At 40.2% G+C, this 16,853-nt stretch overlaps 1 protein-coding gene across 1 annotated transcript in view; it reads right to left on the reverse strand.

The window, feature by feature from the left end:
* Positions 1-868: 868 nt before the first annotated feature.
* The window catches only part of SREK1IP1 (SREK1 interacting protein 1), a 63,223-nt gene continuing 47,238 nt past the window's right edge, over positions 869-16,853 (reverse strand). Inside the window, exons 4-5 of the mRNA XM_030193181.1 lie at positions 9,090-9,168; positions 869-1,564 (exon numbers count right to left, since the gene is read on the reverse strand). Coding sequence (XP_030049041.1) covers positions 1,360-1,564; positions 9,090-9,168 — 284 coding nt within the window. The 3' untranslated portion in view covers positions 869-1,359. The remainder of the gene's footprint in view (positions 1,565-9,089; positions 9,169-16,853) is intronic.

The following is a 16,853-nucleotide window of genomic DNA, read 5'->3' on the forward strand; positions in this document are numbered from 1 at the left end:
CCTACCTATGTTCATGCACTAACTGCTCTGGGTTCATTTATATATTTGACTATTGACTATCAGTCGTGCAGCCGTATTCTGAATTAACTGCAGTCTCTTGAGACTTATTTTTGTCAAACCATGAAACAGCGAATTGCAATAATCGAATCTGCTAGTTACAAGTGCATGAACAATTTTGACTAGACTGTCTTAGAAAAGGTTTCAACTGATGAAGCAGCTGTAAGTGAAAATAGCATGAACTTACAACTCTACTATTGTCTGTCAAACTTCAGGGCATTATCACAATGAAATCTAAGAGTAATAATTTCTATGAGAGGTATCAATTTATCCTGCATCACTGGCTGAGTAACAAGTGGTTCTGTTTTCAAAAGTCACATAGCAACAGATTTATCAACATTACTGATTTGCAATGCTTGGATCACCGTTTCACTACTCCTTCCCCCACCCCCTAATATGCTTCTCTCTGGTTTTATATACGTGTGTGTGTGTGTGTGTGTGTGTATCTATCTACAGTCTTGAAGATACAAATTAATACCAGCTGGGGGGAGGGCAGGGGGCCAGACAACCGTGTGTACTCTCTGTAACTAATAGCTCTAGACACCCTCAGCTCAACTAGAAGCCAGCTAGGCAATGGATAAGGAGCTGGCCTCAACCCTCAGTCCAGGAACTGCACTGCAGACCACCTTCCACTTGCTGGAGATAGAAAATACTTTAATGTGGGAGTCTCCTTATGAAGCAGACCACACTTCTGTACCTTTTATCTCTACCTGCTGGCTGATGGACACAACACCTGCAGCTTCTGGACTGACCGGATTAGAATGCTAAGGAACTACTCCTTATCCATGCTATTAAAAAAAAGTCTGAACAATTGAACATCCGGCTAGATTTATTAAAACACGACAACAAAAGGATTTCAGAGACAATGTCTTTCATAATTCCATTTCAACCAGATCATTATTATAATTGAAAACAATGCAGTTCCCCACATTTGCTACTTAATAGAGGGATAACATATGACCAAATATCCACATGTTTTACATTAATGGAAGGTATTTACAAAATTGAAAAAATATCAGGTTTATGTAGGTACATACAAAGGGAGAACATGTGATTTAAGCATTTTACTGCAAAAAAAATTAACCTCCTCCCCACCCACCATTATTTACCAGGTAAGTATGGAAAAGTTAACCTGAGTAAAAATGAAAACACTCAAAATCTGGTGTTTATGTAAATTGATAAGGTTTTTTTCCTTATAAAGTCAGTTGTAATTACTATACTATAAGAAATGTAAATAGAAAATGTTTCAAAGTTTAATGATTGTAATTGGCAGACAGTAGGAAAGCGAAGCACTTAAAATACTCAGTCACTATCAGAAGATTCAGAGCTGCTAGATGATGATGATGATGATGAAGAGGAAGAATATTTTTCCTGCTTTTTACTCTGTCTTTTTTTGTGGTGCTTTCCTTTCTTGGATTTAACCTTTTTTTTCCTTTTCTTCTCCTTCCTCTGGTATTTTTTCTTTTTGGCTTTTTGATCTTCCTCCTCAGTGTCACTCGAATGAGACCTACAATAAGAAACAGTTATGTTCATTGCAAGTATGTAATACCAAAAATATACATCTACCCATAAGTGGGAATCAGGAGCTGTGTTTGAAGCCAACTGGAGTGAAGAGGGTGCTCAGAGGTCAAACACAATTTTAAATGGATTTTAATGATGGAAAACTGACAGGAGCTGTGAGAAAAAAAAACAGAGAGAGAAGACACACATTCTTGAGCCATTTTCTTTAATAGAACAGAGAGCTAAGCACATGTAGATGAAAGAGTAGACACAAACAGACTGAAGGGATTTGAAAAGCTGCTCGATCCAGAGGACAGTGCAGTTGAGGACACCCATCCAAAAAATCAGATGAGCTCACACTTGTTGCACCACTCCTGTAGCCTCTTGGGACTGTGACGCAATTCTCACTTTTATAAGCAACTCCTATACTTCAATCAGAGTGTTCACCTTTTTTTGGATACCATTGATTGTGACTAGTAGTCAAAATAGGAATGTCCATCTATGTCGCAGATTCGTTTGCATCATAGCTTTAGTGACCTCCTTGAAAGCTTTGCATTACTGAAGCGTGCTATAAGATAACTACTGGAACAGTTCCACTTTAAATCCATTCCATTGCAGAGTCCCCATAGCCCTGTGCTTTCTAGATTAACCTCTTTTATGTTTAAATCTGTTTTATTGGAAACAATCATAATCTACAGTACATGTACATAGTTCTTCCATTTGTACTTAAAACCAAATATTTGACAAGTCTTTCATCATATGATTATATATATTATAGGTGAATGTTATCGCCTTGTCTCTTAAACTGTTAGTAACAAAACATCCGTATTAACAACTTACATTGTACATTTAAGATTGGTTTTCTTTTGTCCTTTTAGGAATTTTTATCTCCTTTCTCCCCCCCATTCTAACTCCCCCCTCCCCCACCTCCCTTCCCTCCCCCCCATTCATTGTAAGTCATAGCCGCTTTGTCAGTAATTTAGTATGTGACTGCGTGCTGCAGATGTCATTGAATCCCAAAATGGACTCCAACGTTGTTGGAATTTCTCTCCAGTCCTTGACTCCAAGTCGCTTATGGACATGCGCTCCATACGTAATAGGGACACCATACGAGCGTGCCACTGCTGCCAGGTAGGGTATTGATAGGATAGCCACTCTGCAAGAATCGCTTGTTTACCAACAATTATTACTCTCTGTATAAATGCAGCATATCCTCTTTTTTTTGAGGACACCCCCAAGTTTGGTTGTCCAAATAGCAACAGTGGTTCATAATGCCATATCTGTCTCCATATCTTGGTGACCCAGGCTATAATTTGTTTCCAAAATTGCTGTATACCTACGCAAGTCCAAAACATATGGCCTAGAGTGGCTCCTGGGGCACCACATTTTACACAGTCTCCCCAGGGTGATAACCCCATGTAAAATGCTCTTTTTGGTGGGCTATTTTATATTGTAATTCCCAGTGAGTCGCAAAATCTGTGATTCGTCTTATTTGTTGAACATGGGATTTCAGTTGTTGCTCCAAGACTGTCATTTGTAAATCCCCAGTCCACAAGTGTGCCAATCTGCGGTATTCCAGTTCTGGAGTTGTATCCCGTATATGCCTGTGATGATACGACATCGGTACCCTCTGCTGTGACTCCAAGGTAAAAGCCGAGGAGAGTTCTTCTTGAACATCTTCTGTCATTGATGTCCATGGCAATGTAGAAATATAGTGGCTCAACTGTCCATAGTGAAATTTATCTCTGTCCGACAGCGTATATTCGCTTTGCAAGTCTGAAAACGTTCGTATATGACCTTCTCTAGTCACCACTTGCAATAAATATACTATTCCTTTTTGTTTCCATTTTTGAAAAACAGAGTACATTTGACCTGGTACAAAAGCAAAGTTATCACAAATTTGTAGATATGGTGTCACTTTTATATCAAAATGGTGTAACCGGCACACCCATCTCCATATTGCTCTAGCCGTTGGCATAATCCCAGAATGTTTTAGAGTATATGGCATGGGTGCGCCTGTAGCGTGTAGATAATTGCTAAAATGTAGTTTCGGGGTAAGGCTCAATTCTAGGGCTGTATTTGTGTAATCACTGGTATTCCTATACCAGTCATTTATGTGCCTCATTCCGCTAGCAACATTAAGATAGCGAAGGTTTAAGAGTCCCAACCCTCCATATTCCACTGGTATACTTAAAGAATTAACAGATAAACGGGCCTTTTTCCCTTTCCAAAGAAATGTCTGTAGCTGTTGATTCAAGATTTGTTCATCTTTTCTCCTCAAATACAGTGGCATAGTTTGAAAACAATAAATCCATCTGGGGGCTATGATCATGTTAAATAATGCTATTCTCCCCAGTAATGATACCGGAAGTGTACTCCAAGTTTGTAAACTTAACTTTGTGTCTGTAAGTAATTTTTGTATATTAAGTTCATATAGCTGTGACAGCTGATCTGGAATGCGAATTCCCAAATACTTAATAAATCTCTTCTCCCAAGTAAGTGGGAATTTATTCTTCCAATCTTGGTTGTCTCCTTTAACTACCTCTAACGCTGACGATTTAGACATATTTAGCTTAAGACCTGATAGTTGTCCATATCTATTTATTTCAGCTAATAGAACTCGCATTGATCTAGGTGGGTCAGTGACAGTCAACAGCAAGTCATCAGCGAAAGCCAATACCTTCACCTGCTGTCCTGCTACAGATATTCCTGTGATGTTTCTTTGTTTCAGGAGTGTACGGATAAGTGGTTCTAATGATATCACAAAGAGGGAAGGCGAAAGAGGGCAACCTTGCCTAGTACCCCTCATAATCTCAAACTCTTTCCCTCGCAATCCATTGACCAACACTTGTGCTCCCGGCTTGTGGTAAAGAGCCTGCGTCGCCCACAGAAACCAGCCTGTAATTCCCATAGCTTCCATAGTATGAAATAGGTATTCCCACCCTACCCTGTCAAATGCTTTATCTGCATCTAGGCTCATTATTACTGATGGGATCTCCCCCTCTTGGCTGGATGCAATCGCCAATAATAGGCGGCGTACATTGTGTGTGGCTTGTCTATTTCGAACAAAGCCCACTTGCTCCATTCCAATTAGTTTGGGCAAATATTGTGCAAGTCTTTCCGCCAATATTCCTGCCAATAGTTTTGTGTCTACGTTCAATAGAGATATTGGTCGGAAATCTTCTGCTCTATTATGCGGTCTTCCCGGCTTTGGTATTAATGTAATTAAAGCTGAGTTGGCATAACGAGGGAGACCCCTCCTCTCTATCACCTCCTCAAAATATTCTAGCAGTGCCAGCTGTGCTTCTAGGGGCAAGCTTTTATAGTATTCCCCGGAATATCCATCGGGTCCTGGTGCTTTGCGTAATTTAAGTTTCCTGATCGCCTGTTGCAGTTCTCTCAGGGTTAATGGTGCATTCAGCACAGTCAATTCCTCATTCGTCAACTTTGTGAGCCCTGCCTTATCTAAGTATTCGTGTACCAAGCTTGGTTCTGGTGGGGCACTGGCCGAGTAAAGTGAGGCGAAATGCTTAGTAAAAGCCTGCCCAATTTCATTTTGTGTGACTATAATTTTACCTGTATCCTCCTTTAACGCAGTCACCACTCGAGGTGCACCCCAATTTTTGATAACTCTAGTTAATAACCTCCCTGTTTTATTACCAAAACGTTGCAATCTATATTTGTAATAAATTGAGGATCTGGTCTCTTGTTCATGTAATAAAGTGTTTAGAGTTATTTGGATTGTTTTCATATTCTCTAAAGCAGTTAATGTGTGCTTATGTGCATAAATTCTCTTAGCCTTCGCTAATTGTTTTTCTAGGTGTAGAATGTTTGCCACCCGTCGTTTTTTCCTGATATTACAATGTGCTATGAGGTCACCTCTCAGGACTGCTTTCGAGGCAGACCAAAATAATATTGGGTCTGTTTGTGCATGTTCCTTATTATTAATGGCGTAATCCTCCCACTTATTTGCCAAGTATTTCTGAAATTGGGGGTCGTTATGTAAATATGCCGGGTATCTCCATCCTGCTCCTCCAACACCCCCGCCCGTAACCTCGAGATCTAACCACACTGATGCGTGGTCTGATATTTCTTCCGGTCCTATATGGGCTGCTTTTACCTGGGAGAACATAGATCTTTCTAGGAATATATAATCTAACCTCGCTAAAGTGCCATGTGCCCTGGATCTATGTGTGTAATCTTTTTCCCCAGGATGCATCACTCTCCAGGTATCTACTAAATTTAGAGCTTTCATGAACATTTTCAATCCTTTCGCCCTCTGACCTAAATAATGTGATGAAATGGGGTTTGAGGTATCTTCTCTTGGATTAGATACTAAATTAAAATCACCCAATACTAACAATTTAGTTATTTTATGTTGAATACAACTGTTTTCTAGTGATCTGAAAAACCCTGGGTCATATTCATTTGGGCCATATACCCCCACTAATAAAAATTCAGTGCCCTGTATCCATACCTTTAAGAGGAGGGTACGCCCGTGTTCTCCTTTCTCCACTACCGTTATTTTACATGCTAATCCTTTTCGAGTTAACACCGCCACTCCACCTCGGCGCCCTTTGGCTGCCACTGCATAGCATTCTCCTACCCATGTTCTCTGTAACTTTGCGTGTTCCACATCATTAAGTCTCGTTTCCTGAAGGCAGACTATATCAGCCTTATACCTCTTTAAGGCCGTTAAGATTTTATTTCGCTTTATAGGGGACGTTATACCCCCCACATTCCAAGATATTATTCTAATTGGCATACCATGAAAATAATATTATTATTCCCACCATCACCTCTACACAAGGGCATCCCCTTGTTCATTGAGCACACATTGGAGTTTATCAGATGTCTCATAATCTGTGCACATACATATTCTATTGATAGATTTCTAAATAAACATTTCCTACTGACCATCTGCCAAATATTTCCCCCTGATCCATGTCCCCTTCCCCCCTCCCATCCCTTTATCCCATCAGCCCCACATATACCCTTCCTCATCCACCTAAACTAGTCAGGTGTCGAGATTAGGACTTCAGTGAACAGTAGAGACCCCAAACTCCACAATTTAACCAAATATGCATACATATACCTATCTGAAAGTTCCATACAGTGTAACTCCCACAGAGCGCTGTTGCACAAAGGAAATAAACTTATGTTCAAACAGCATCAATGATGTTATTTTCGACGAGATATTTTTTCGCCTCTGATACTGTAGGAAATATTTTCCATTGGTCCCGTATGAGCACTTTTAGTTGAGCTGGATATTGCAATACAAAGCGGATTTTCTTAAGTACTAAGGTTGAGCAAATCGCATGATATTGCCTCCTTTTTTCCTGAACTAGCGTAGAAAAGTCTTGAAAAATCAACACATTCTTTTTGTTATATTTCAACGTATCTCTTTTATGCTTGAAACCCTGAAGGATTTCTAGTTTGTGGCGATAGTTCAGTATTTTCGCGACGACCACGCGTGGGCGGTTATTATGGCGATCCTCTGTTCGGCGGCCCACGCGGTGTGCTCTTTCCACAATAAGCGGTCCCATCGTATCTGTAACCGCTAACTCTTTTGAGAGCCATGTTTCCAACCACGTGTCAAGGTTTCTTTCTGGAAGTGCCTCGTCTAGCCCGACAATCCGTATATTATTTCGACGTGCTCGATTTTCAAAGTCATCCAACAAGTTTCTCTGATCTGCGAGCTGACGTCGTAGGGCTACAATATCTGGGCTAAATCCACGTGTATCGTCTTCAACGGCTGAGACTCTGGCCTCCAAATCTCCGACCCGGATTCCCATCCCGTCTAATGTGGTTTGGTAAGCTTCTATTTTAGTATTCAGCGCTTCCCATTTCGGCTCCCATGCTTTCGTGATTGCCTGGGTAAGCTGCAGGAGTTGATTTTCAGTAAACGCAGGCTCCACAATCGCGGGTGCCTCCGCCATCTTGGTATCCCCGCTGCTTGTTTTAAGCTTATCTTTTTTTGCGGATTTTTGTGCCATGTCTTTCGGAAGCACTTTGTAGTATTTTTCCATACAGTGAAGTCGCTCCGTAGGGTTTTTTGTTCAAGATTTAGGTTTTAGTGGAGTCGGGGGTCTCAGAGCTTCGACAGCACGCTGCTCCCTAGCTCATGACGTCACCGGAAGTCCGATTAACCTCTTTTATGCAGAAAGCTTTGAAAACATATGATGATGACACATGGCCGCTCCAGACTTTGTTGGCCCACAGATTTGTGTGCTCACTTAGTGCTGGGGTCAAAATTGTCATCTTGCATGAGCCAGTGTGCCAAATATATCACTACCACCTGAGTTCTTACAGTCTGCTCTTGGGAATTCCTCTCACTCTCAAATTATTTTGCCAGGTGCGATTCTCAGTGTCCTCTAACTTCTCAACCAGCCTTGATATTCTGCCCAAAGGTCTTCCAGCAACCTTTGTACTTCTGTTGCCACCTCCTCGCAGCTATCCATCTGGATCTCCACGCCCCCGTATCTGCCAAGTCTGCTTTCAGGTCCTGTACTGCATCCTGAACCTGTGTCTTCTTGGAAGAGATTTCAGACTTCATTTCATCGATCCAGCCATGCAAATCTGCTTTTGTAACCCCCTCAGCATGACCAGTCACTACTACATCAAACTCCTCCATCTCTGATCCAATCTTCATATTAGTTGTGGCTCTGCCACGATCCTCCAACGTGCTTGTGCCACGTGGGCCACGAGCTGATAATTGTTGCCTAGTTATAGATGCTATCTTTCCTTCATTGGGCTTCTTTTTTGATGCCATAGCTAACCGCAACATACAATCCGCTTCAGGTCCTAGGTCAAGTAAATGCAAAACCAACGACAAAAGCATCTATGCAGACTTGCTCAGGCTTACAACAGAGCATCAGACACAGGCATCCATCTTTCCGGGTAACCCTGTGATCCTCTTCTTGTGTTCTTTTGTATTTCATGAATGCCATTTTTTTTTGCCTTTGTCAGCTACCTATTTTGAGAACCATATCAGTTTCGTTTTCCTTAGTACACTTTCATGCTAGTCTTTCCCTCCTGCTAAAGACATTTTTACTGCAGATGAAAAGTGGCTGATTTTCTATATTTTGGTATTAATGCCCATGCACTAATGTTGCCATTAACACACGGCCATTTTTAAAAATTACATGGGCGCATACCACTACCCATTTTGTAGGCAGTAAGGGCTCACATGGAATTCTTGTGCCAACCAACTACCGATCGCTAATGTAGATGTGCTGTTTAGCATAGGAACATCCACTCTTCATCCCCTGAAAAAAAATATTTTTTTAACATGTAGTTATTGTGTCCTACAGTATGCCATTTTAAGCTGTGTCAAGCGTGCTTTAGTGCCTAGTGCAGCTTAGTAAAAGGGCCCCTATTTTACCATCATAATTGTGAAAATTAGAATTAGCCTTAATTTTCGGGGCACTCCAACCATCCCACTTTAAGATAATAATTGTAATTTTCTTTTGCAAAGCAGCAGGAGCCAGTCCAGGAGAGATCTTCATTAGGCGCTAACAAAAAAGAAATACCTTTTTCTTTGTTTCTTCAATTTTTTTTCTTTGATTTTTCTTTTTGGCTTCTTCTTTGCTTCTTCACTGTTCGTACCTGCTGGAATTCAAGGTCAATGTCAACAAACATCCTTTTAGGTTTTGCCACACCAATATACTCATCTACCTTCAATGAAAATCTATTAACACTTGTGCACTGCCAAAAAAAAAAAAAGTTACTAGTCCTTTAAATTTAATATTAATATATTTAATTTTACAGGATGCAATATGCAGAATCATAAGTAAAATGTTTTGATGCAGAAAATGAAATGTGTATTGTAAAAGATGATAAATAATTGCATAAGAAAAGTAAATCTCATTCATATATCAAATTTGGTTTCTTGGTAGCGCACTGTCATGGGGCTGGAGCATTGAACCAACCGACATGGCCTGTGCCAGGCATTGTTGGTTTGTTAATCATTAATAAACTGATTTTGGACTGTTTTCATCTGTTCTGCTCCTTTTTTTTGCCTTCATTTTCAATGTGACAGAACTTGCCCATGACTGCAGACAATCCAGCACCTGTTTAAACTTAGATGTTATTCATGAAGTATCTCCATCTAGACGGACAAAAGTTCTTATATTGTCCATATAAAGGGGTGCAACCCCAATTGTCCCAAAGACACCATCAGAATATTAAAAAGAGTTGGAGACAATGGGGAGCCCTGTGTACCATCACATACTGGTAACCATTCTTGGAAGAAAATCCCTGATATTTCCTATTAGTGAGAAAGCCTCTAAACCATTCCAGTACTACTCCAGCTGTACTAAACTCACTTATTATATTCATCATGATATTGTGGTCAACCAAATCAAAAGCACTGGACATATCAAACTGAAGCAGCAGAATTTGTCTACCCAAACTAATTTCTCTTCTGATATTAGATATCAATGCTGTTAGTACAGGTTCAGTACTATAACCACTTCAAAATCTCGATTTAGAATGATGTAAAATATCATACTGATCTAGAAACTTGGCTAATTGTGCAAGACTTTCACTAATAACCTCTTTAACATAGCAAACAAATTTAGAAAAGGCTAACCTTATTATTGAGGGTGGACATGCATCAAGCATACAGTACAAGCATTAATTTTTCCTAATACAGGCAGACACTGTTTAAATTGTATGTGATGCAACAGAGGACCAAATCTGCTACTATACTTAGGCAGTCTCCACCCTCTATTATCTACCACATGTATTTCATCAGCATTGAAAGGGAGAATCTCTGTTCTGATCTTTTCTATTTTGGTTCTAAAATAATATGCCAATTATTCTGTTTTTGGAGTGTTCTGAGCAATAGTACTACTACTACTACTACTACTATTTAGCATTTCTATAGCGCTACAAGGCGTATGCAGCGCTGCACAAACATAGAAAAAAGAAGACAGTCCCTGCTCAAAGAGCTTACAATCTAATATGCAGTTCCAGCACTTTATAGTTTGTTCACCAGCCTGTACAGACTTATAAAATCCAATCTATCTTGTCCAATTTATTCAGAATAAAAAGACATTTCACCTGCTTTACCTTTAGTTTATGAATGTTAATGGCAATCTACTCAGTTTGATATTTCAACCCCATTCCTTTCCAATTTTCTACAATTTCTTTTCTCACTCATCAAATCTAGAGAGTACCACTCTTCTCTTTTCTGCCCCTATATTTATACAATTTTAATGGTGCAATTTCATCCAATATACCTTCACTCAATTTATTCCAATCCGAGAGTAATCACTGAAATCTCTCCTCTCTTTATCTCTGTTATATGTATAACCCCACTTTTGGTACCTTTTTGCTCAGTGGGTCACAAAGGAAATCTGAAAATAAATTTATGGTCAGGAGAAATATATATAATAATTAACAAATCATTGACACAACATTTAGGAAAAAAAAGATGACTAAAATGGTATGGAGTCTGTGACAAAAGACATTTGAGAAGAGAATTGAAGACTTTTATATGTAAACCCAAGAGGAGAGACACGTGATAAGATACAGGCATTTTAAGTATTTAAAAGAAATTAATGAACAAACAAATCATTTCTGAAGACAGGACATGAAATGAAGCTGCAAGAAGATAAGCTTAAAAGCAACATGAGGAAATACTTTTCACAGAAAGGGTAGTGGATGCTTGAAACATCCTACCAGTGGGGATGGTGGGGACAAACACAATGACTGAATTCAAAAGGGTGTGGGATAAACACAGAGGGTGGGATCAAAGCATAACAAATGATTTTCACACTTCAAAAAAAAAAAAAAAAAGGACAGAGGGGTGTAACCTATTTACAAAATAGAAGGTTAAGCCCCCCCCCCACAAAAATAAATAAATAAATACACCCTTAAATGGCTGAAGGGGGGTGGATGTGTGAGTGACGCTTGGATGGCTACTCCAGCTGTAAAGAACTAAGGGCCAGATGCACTAAACAATCGTTAGAGCCCTTCCCTTACCGATCGGTAAGGAACGGGCATGCATTAAGGAAAGGGAATGCAAATGAGCTGCTCGTTGTACCTCACTTGCATTCTCTATGCCATCGTTAAACAGTCAGCCAATCGGCCGGTCGAGCATGCGCAGAGCAGCCAAGCGTTATGCTGGCTGCTCTGCGCATGCCAAATACGCCTCCCTGTGCCGCCCGAAGACGCCGCGCCGCTCACCCCCTCCGATGTGGCTCGACAGTGCAGTTGAGGATGCCGATCCCAAAAACAAAACAAAACGTCCCTTTTGGCCGACATTCTCCCCCCCCGCCCGAAGACGCCGCGCTGCTCACCCCTTCCGATGCGGCTCGCTCCAGAAGACAGTGCAGTTGAGGACGCCCATCCAAAAAAACCCCACCCATTTTGGCCGTTATTCCCCCCCGCAATAATAAAAACATCTTTTTTGGCAGTGCGTCACTCAGCTGAGAGACCTGGAAGTCTCTGAGCCAATCATAAAGTTTAAACAGGATGTGAGGTCTTGAATGAAATGAGGGGCGGCTTTTAGTAGGTAATTAGGACATGTATCCAATTTGCAGAAGGAGTTTGAGAATTTAGAAATTGCTTTGGTGAGGTAGACTGAAGGTGATTAAAAATCCATCAATGTCAGAGTTTTGTAAGGTGAGGGAGTTGCGCAGTTTTAGGATTTTTTCTTTGAAATAGTTGGTCAGTGAATCCGCCGATGGGGAAGCTGAGCTTGTAGAGGAGACTAAATTTGTATCAAAAAGATTGTTGACAAGTTGGAATAATTTTTTTGGATTTGAATAGTCATATCAGATTTTTGATTTGTAATATTGCTTTCGTGCTTGTTTTGTAGTATATTTATATTTTCTAAGGGTATGTTTCCATTCTGTAAGGGTGTATTCATTTTTATTTTTTCTCCATTTACGTTCCAATTTTCTGGTTAGTGATTTTAATGATTTTAGTTCTTCACTATACTAAGGTGTAGTAATTAATCTTTTTATCTTCTTATTTTTTAAAGAAGCTAGTTCATCTAAAATATTGTTGCATCTTTTATCCCACTCAACAAGGAAGTGATTAGAGTTCGTGTTAGTACACCACTTGTTGTCATACATCATATATGTTGTCATATATCACATTCATTGTTGATTTAATCATGAATTGATAAGAAGTGTGACTGTTGGGCAGACTGGATGGACTGTTCAGGTCTTTATCTGCCATCATTTACTATGTTACTATGTATAATCTACATGGAGTAGCAAGTACAATCTTAAAGGCATGAAGGAGGCAACCTGCACATTCTGCAAAGAGTGGTAAATAAGACTCTAGCCACCTTGCTGGGCAGACTAGAAGGACTATGCTGATTACATAGTAGATGACGGCAGGGAAAGACCTGTACGGTCCATCCAGTCTGCCCAACAAGATAAACTCATATGTGCTGCTTTATGTGTATACCTGACTTTGATCTGTGTCTGCCATTATCTGCCATTTTCAGGACACAGACTGTAGAAGTCTACCCAGCACTAGCCCCGCCTCCCAACCTCTAGCCCCGCCTCCCACCACCGGCTCTGCCACCCAATCTCTGCTAAGCTTATTATCTGCCGTTTGTTATAATGAATCAGTTGCTTGCAAACATTATCATTTGTCATCTCATTGTTTACAGCTAAACACATTTACTATAAAAACCAGACACTGTTTTTGTCTATAGTCGTCATCTTCACATTTAAATAAATTACTAACAGTCCCAGGCAATTTTCTCCTGAAAGACCAGTAATTTTCACTTGTTATTAAGCTATATAAAAAAAAAAAACACTAGGCAAATTAAATTTGATAATATATTTGAGGAAATGGACTCTGGTGCTTGAAAGCTCATGCCTCAATAAATTGGTTGGTGCCTGCTACTTCTGTCAGAGTTTGATGATGTAATCACATTAGCTACCACTCGCTATGTGAACTATTGTCCTTGGTGGGCAAGGCAGAAACCATTATCAGCCAAAGGACAAGAGATCAGATGCTTTAACGGGAAGCTAATTGCTCAAATGGATATCCTAGCACTGGATATAAATTAAAAAAACAAAATGTGAAAAAGTGCAAGTCGTGCTGATTTTACGGAATGACACAGAAATAAAAGTAAATCAAATAAAAAATAAATAATGCAATACCTTTTCACTGGACTCATTTACATATATTTGTTAGATTTCGAGATTTAACACTTTACTCCAGGTGGAAACAGAGGAAGAGAGTACCAACTCTGGAAAGCTAGTCAAGCAATATATTATGTTAGTCCAAAAAAGTAGTTTACTTAACATAAGAACATAAGAATTGCCATACTGGGACAGATCAAAAGTCCATCAAACCCAGCAGTGGCCAATCCAGGTCACAAGTACCTGGCAAGATCCCAAAACAGTACAATATATATTATGCTGTTTATTCTAGAAATTAGCAGTGGATTTTCCAAGTCCACCTTAATAATGACTTATGGACTTTTCTTTTAGGAAGCTATAACCCCGCTAAGCTAACTGCTTTTGCCACATTTTCCAGCAATGAATTCCAGAGTTTAATTCTCCGATTTGTTTTAAATTTACCACTTTGTAGCTTCATTGCATGCCCCCTAGACCTAGTATATTTGGAAAGAGTAAACAAGCGATTCATGTCTACACATTCAACTCCACTTAGTATTTTATATATCTCTATCATATCTGCCCCTCAGCTGTCTTTTCTCCAAGCTAATGAGCCCTAGCCACTTCAGCCTTTACGCACAGGGAAGTCATCCCATCCCCTTTATCATTTTCGTCGCCCTTCTCTGTTCCTTTTCTAATTCCACTATATCCTTTATGGTGACCAGAATTGCACACAGTATTCAAGGTGAGGTTGCACCATGGAGCGACAGTAAGGTATTATAACATCCTCATTTTTGTTTTCCATTCCTTTCCTAACAATACCTAACATTTTATTCACTTTCTTCACTGCCGCCGCACACTGAGCAAAAGGTTTCAACATATCATCAACGATGACACCTAGATCCATTTCCTGGTCGACCACTCCTAATATAGAACCTTGCACCACGCAGTTATAGTTCGGGTTCCTCTTTCCCATATGCATTACTTTGCAGCTGCAACTTTGAATACGTTTGTATCAGCAAATTTAATTACCTTACTGATCATTTATAAATGTGTTAAAAAAAAACAGCAGTCCCAGCACCGACCCCTGCGGAATCCCACTATCAACCCTTCTCCATTGAGAATACTGACCATTTAACCCTACTCTCTGTTTTCTATCTTTTAACCAGTTTTTAATCCACAATAAAACACTACTTCCTATCCCATGACTTACCAATTTCATCTGGAGTCTTTCATGAGGTACTTTGTTAAATGCCTTTTGTAACAGGTATTCTCCAAGTACAGCAGAATATCAGCCTTCACACATGGAAGGCATCATCTGAAGTCCAGGGTCAAAGCAATGAAATGCAAGCTACTTGAATTTTCTAAAATGCACAACTGAGCTTGTGAGAGATGTTCCACGCCAGGGCTGTTATATATGAACTGAGGTGAACTTGAAATAAATAAAAGACGTCAAGTGACAATATTAATACTTCATGTCCCTGTCTAAGGTGGTATGAATGAAATCAAGCATACCAAGCAGAGTGGTGTAGTCTGAACCTATTTTGTCTGGGATGTAAAGCATTAATTTTATCCATTTAGGAGAATAATTGAGTAGTTTTCTGTAACTTTGGAGATAAATGGTAAGTTAGATATTGGGTGATAATTTTAATAGTGTCAGAGGGATCTAATTTCATATCCTAGAACCATGGATAAAAAAAATAACTTCCACTGTTACTACTACTACTTATCATTTCTATAGCGCTACTAGACGTACGCAGTGCTGTACACTTGAACATGAAGAGACAGTCCCTGCTCGACAGAGCTTACAATCTAATTAGGACAGACAAACAAGACAAACAAGAGATAAGGGAACATTAAAGTGAGGATGATAAAATAAGGGTTCTGAACAAGTGAACAAGGGTTAGGAGTTAAAAGCAGCATCAAAAAGGTGGGCTTTTAGCTTAGATTTGAAGACGGTCAGAGATGGAGCTTGACGTACCGGCTCAGGAAGTCTATTCTAGGCATATGGTGCAGCAAGATAAAAGGAACGGAGTCTGGAGTTAGCAGTGGAGGAGAAGGGTGCAGATGAGAGATTTACCCAGTGAACGGAGTCCCCGGGGAGGAATGTAGGGAGAGATAAGAGTGGAAAGGTACTGGGGAGCTGCAGAGTGAGTGCACTTATAGGTCAATAAGAGGAGTTTGAACTGTATGCGGAAATGGATAGGAAGCCAGTGAAGTGACTTGAGGAGAGGGCTAATATGAGCATAACGACCCTGGCGGAATATTAGTTGTGCAGCAGAATTTTGAACAGATTGACGAGGAGAGAGATGGCTAAGTGGGAGACCTGTGAGAAGCAAGTTGCAATAGTCTAAGCGAGAGGTGATAAGAGCGTGGATGAGGGTTCTGGTAGTGTGCTCAGAAAGGAAAGGGTGAATTTTGCTGATATTATAGAGAAAGAAACGACAGGTTTTAGCAGTCTGTTGAATATGTGCAGAGAAGGAGAAGGAGGAGTCGAAGATGACCCCAAGGTTACGAGCTGATGAGACAGGAAGGATGAGAGCGTTATCCACAGAAATAGAGAATGGGGGAGGAGGAGAGGTTGGTTTAGGGGGAAAGATAAGAAGCTCAGTCTTGGTCATGTTTAGTTTCAGATGGCGCTGAGACATCCAGGCAGCAATGTCAGACAGGCAGGCTGATACTTTGGCCTGGATTTCGGCTGAGATTTCTGGTGTGGAGAGGTAGATCTGGGAGTCATCAGCATAAAGATGATACTGAAAACCATGGGATGAGATCAGAGTACCAAGAGAAGAAGTATAGATGGAGAAGAGAAGAGGTCCCAGGACAGATCCCTGAGGTACACCAACTGACGGATAGAAATAGAAGAGGATCCACTAGAGTATACACTAAAGGTACGCTGGGAGAGATAAGAAGAAAACCAGGAAAGAACAGAGCCCTGAAATCCAAGTGAGGACAGCGTATCAAGAAGTAGGCTGCGATCAACAGTGTCAAAAGCAGCAGATAGATCGAGAAGGATGAGGACATAATAGAGACCTTTGGATCTGGCCAGGAACAGATCATTGGAGACTTTAGCAAGCACTGTTTCAGTTGAATGAAGGGGGCAAAAGCCAGATTGAAGTGGATCAAGAATAGCTTGAGATGAAAGAAAGTCAAGACAACAGCGGTGAACAGCATGTTCAAGTATCTTGGATAGAAAGGGGAGGA

The sequence above is a fragment of the Microcaecilia unicolor genome, chromosome 2 (genome assembly GCF_901765095.1).
Source record: "Microcaecilia unicolor chromosome 2, aMicUni1.1, whole genome shotgun sequence".
Classification (NCBI taxonomy): Eukaryota; Metazoa; Chordata; class Amphibia; order Gymnophiona; family Siphonopidae; genus Microcaecilia; species Microcaecilia unicolor.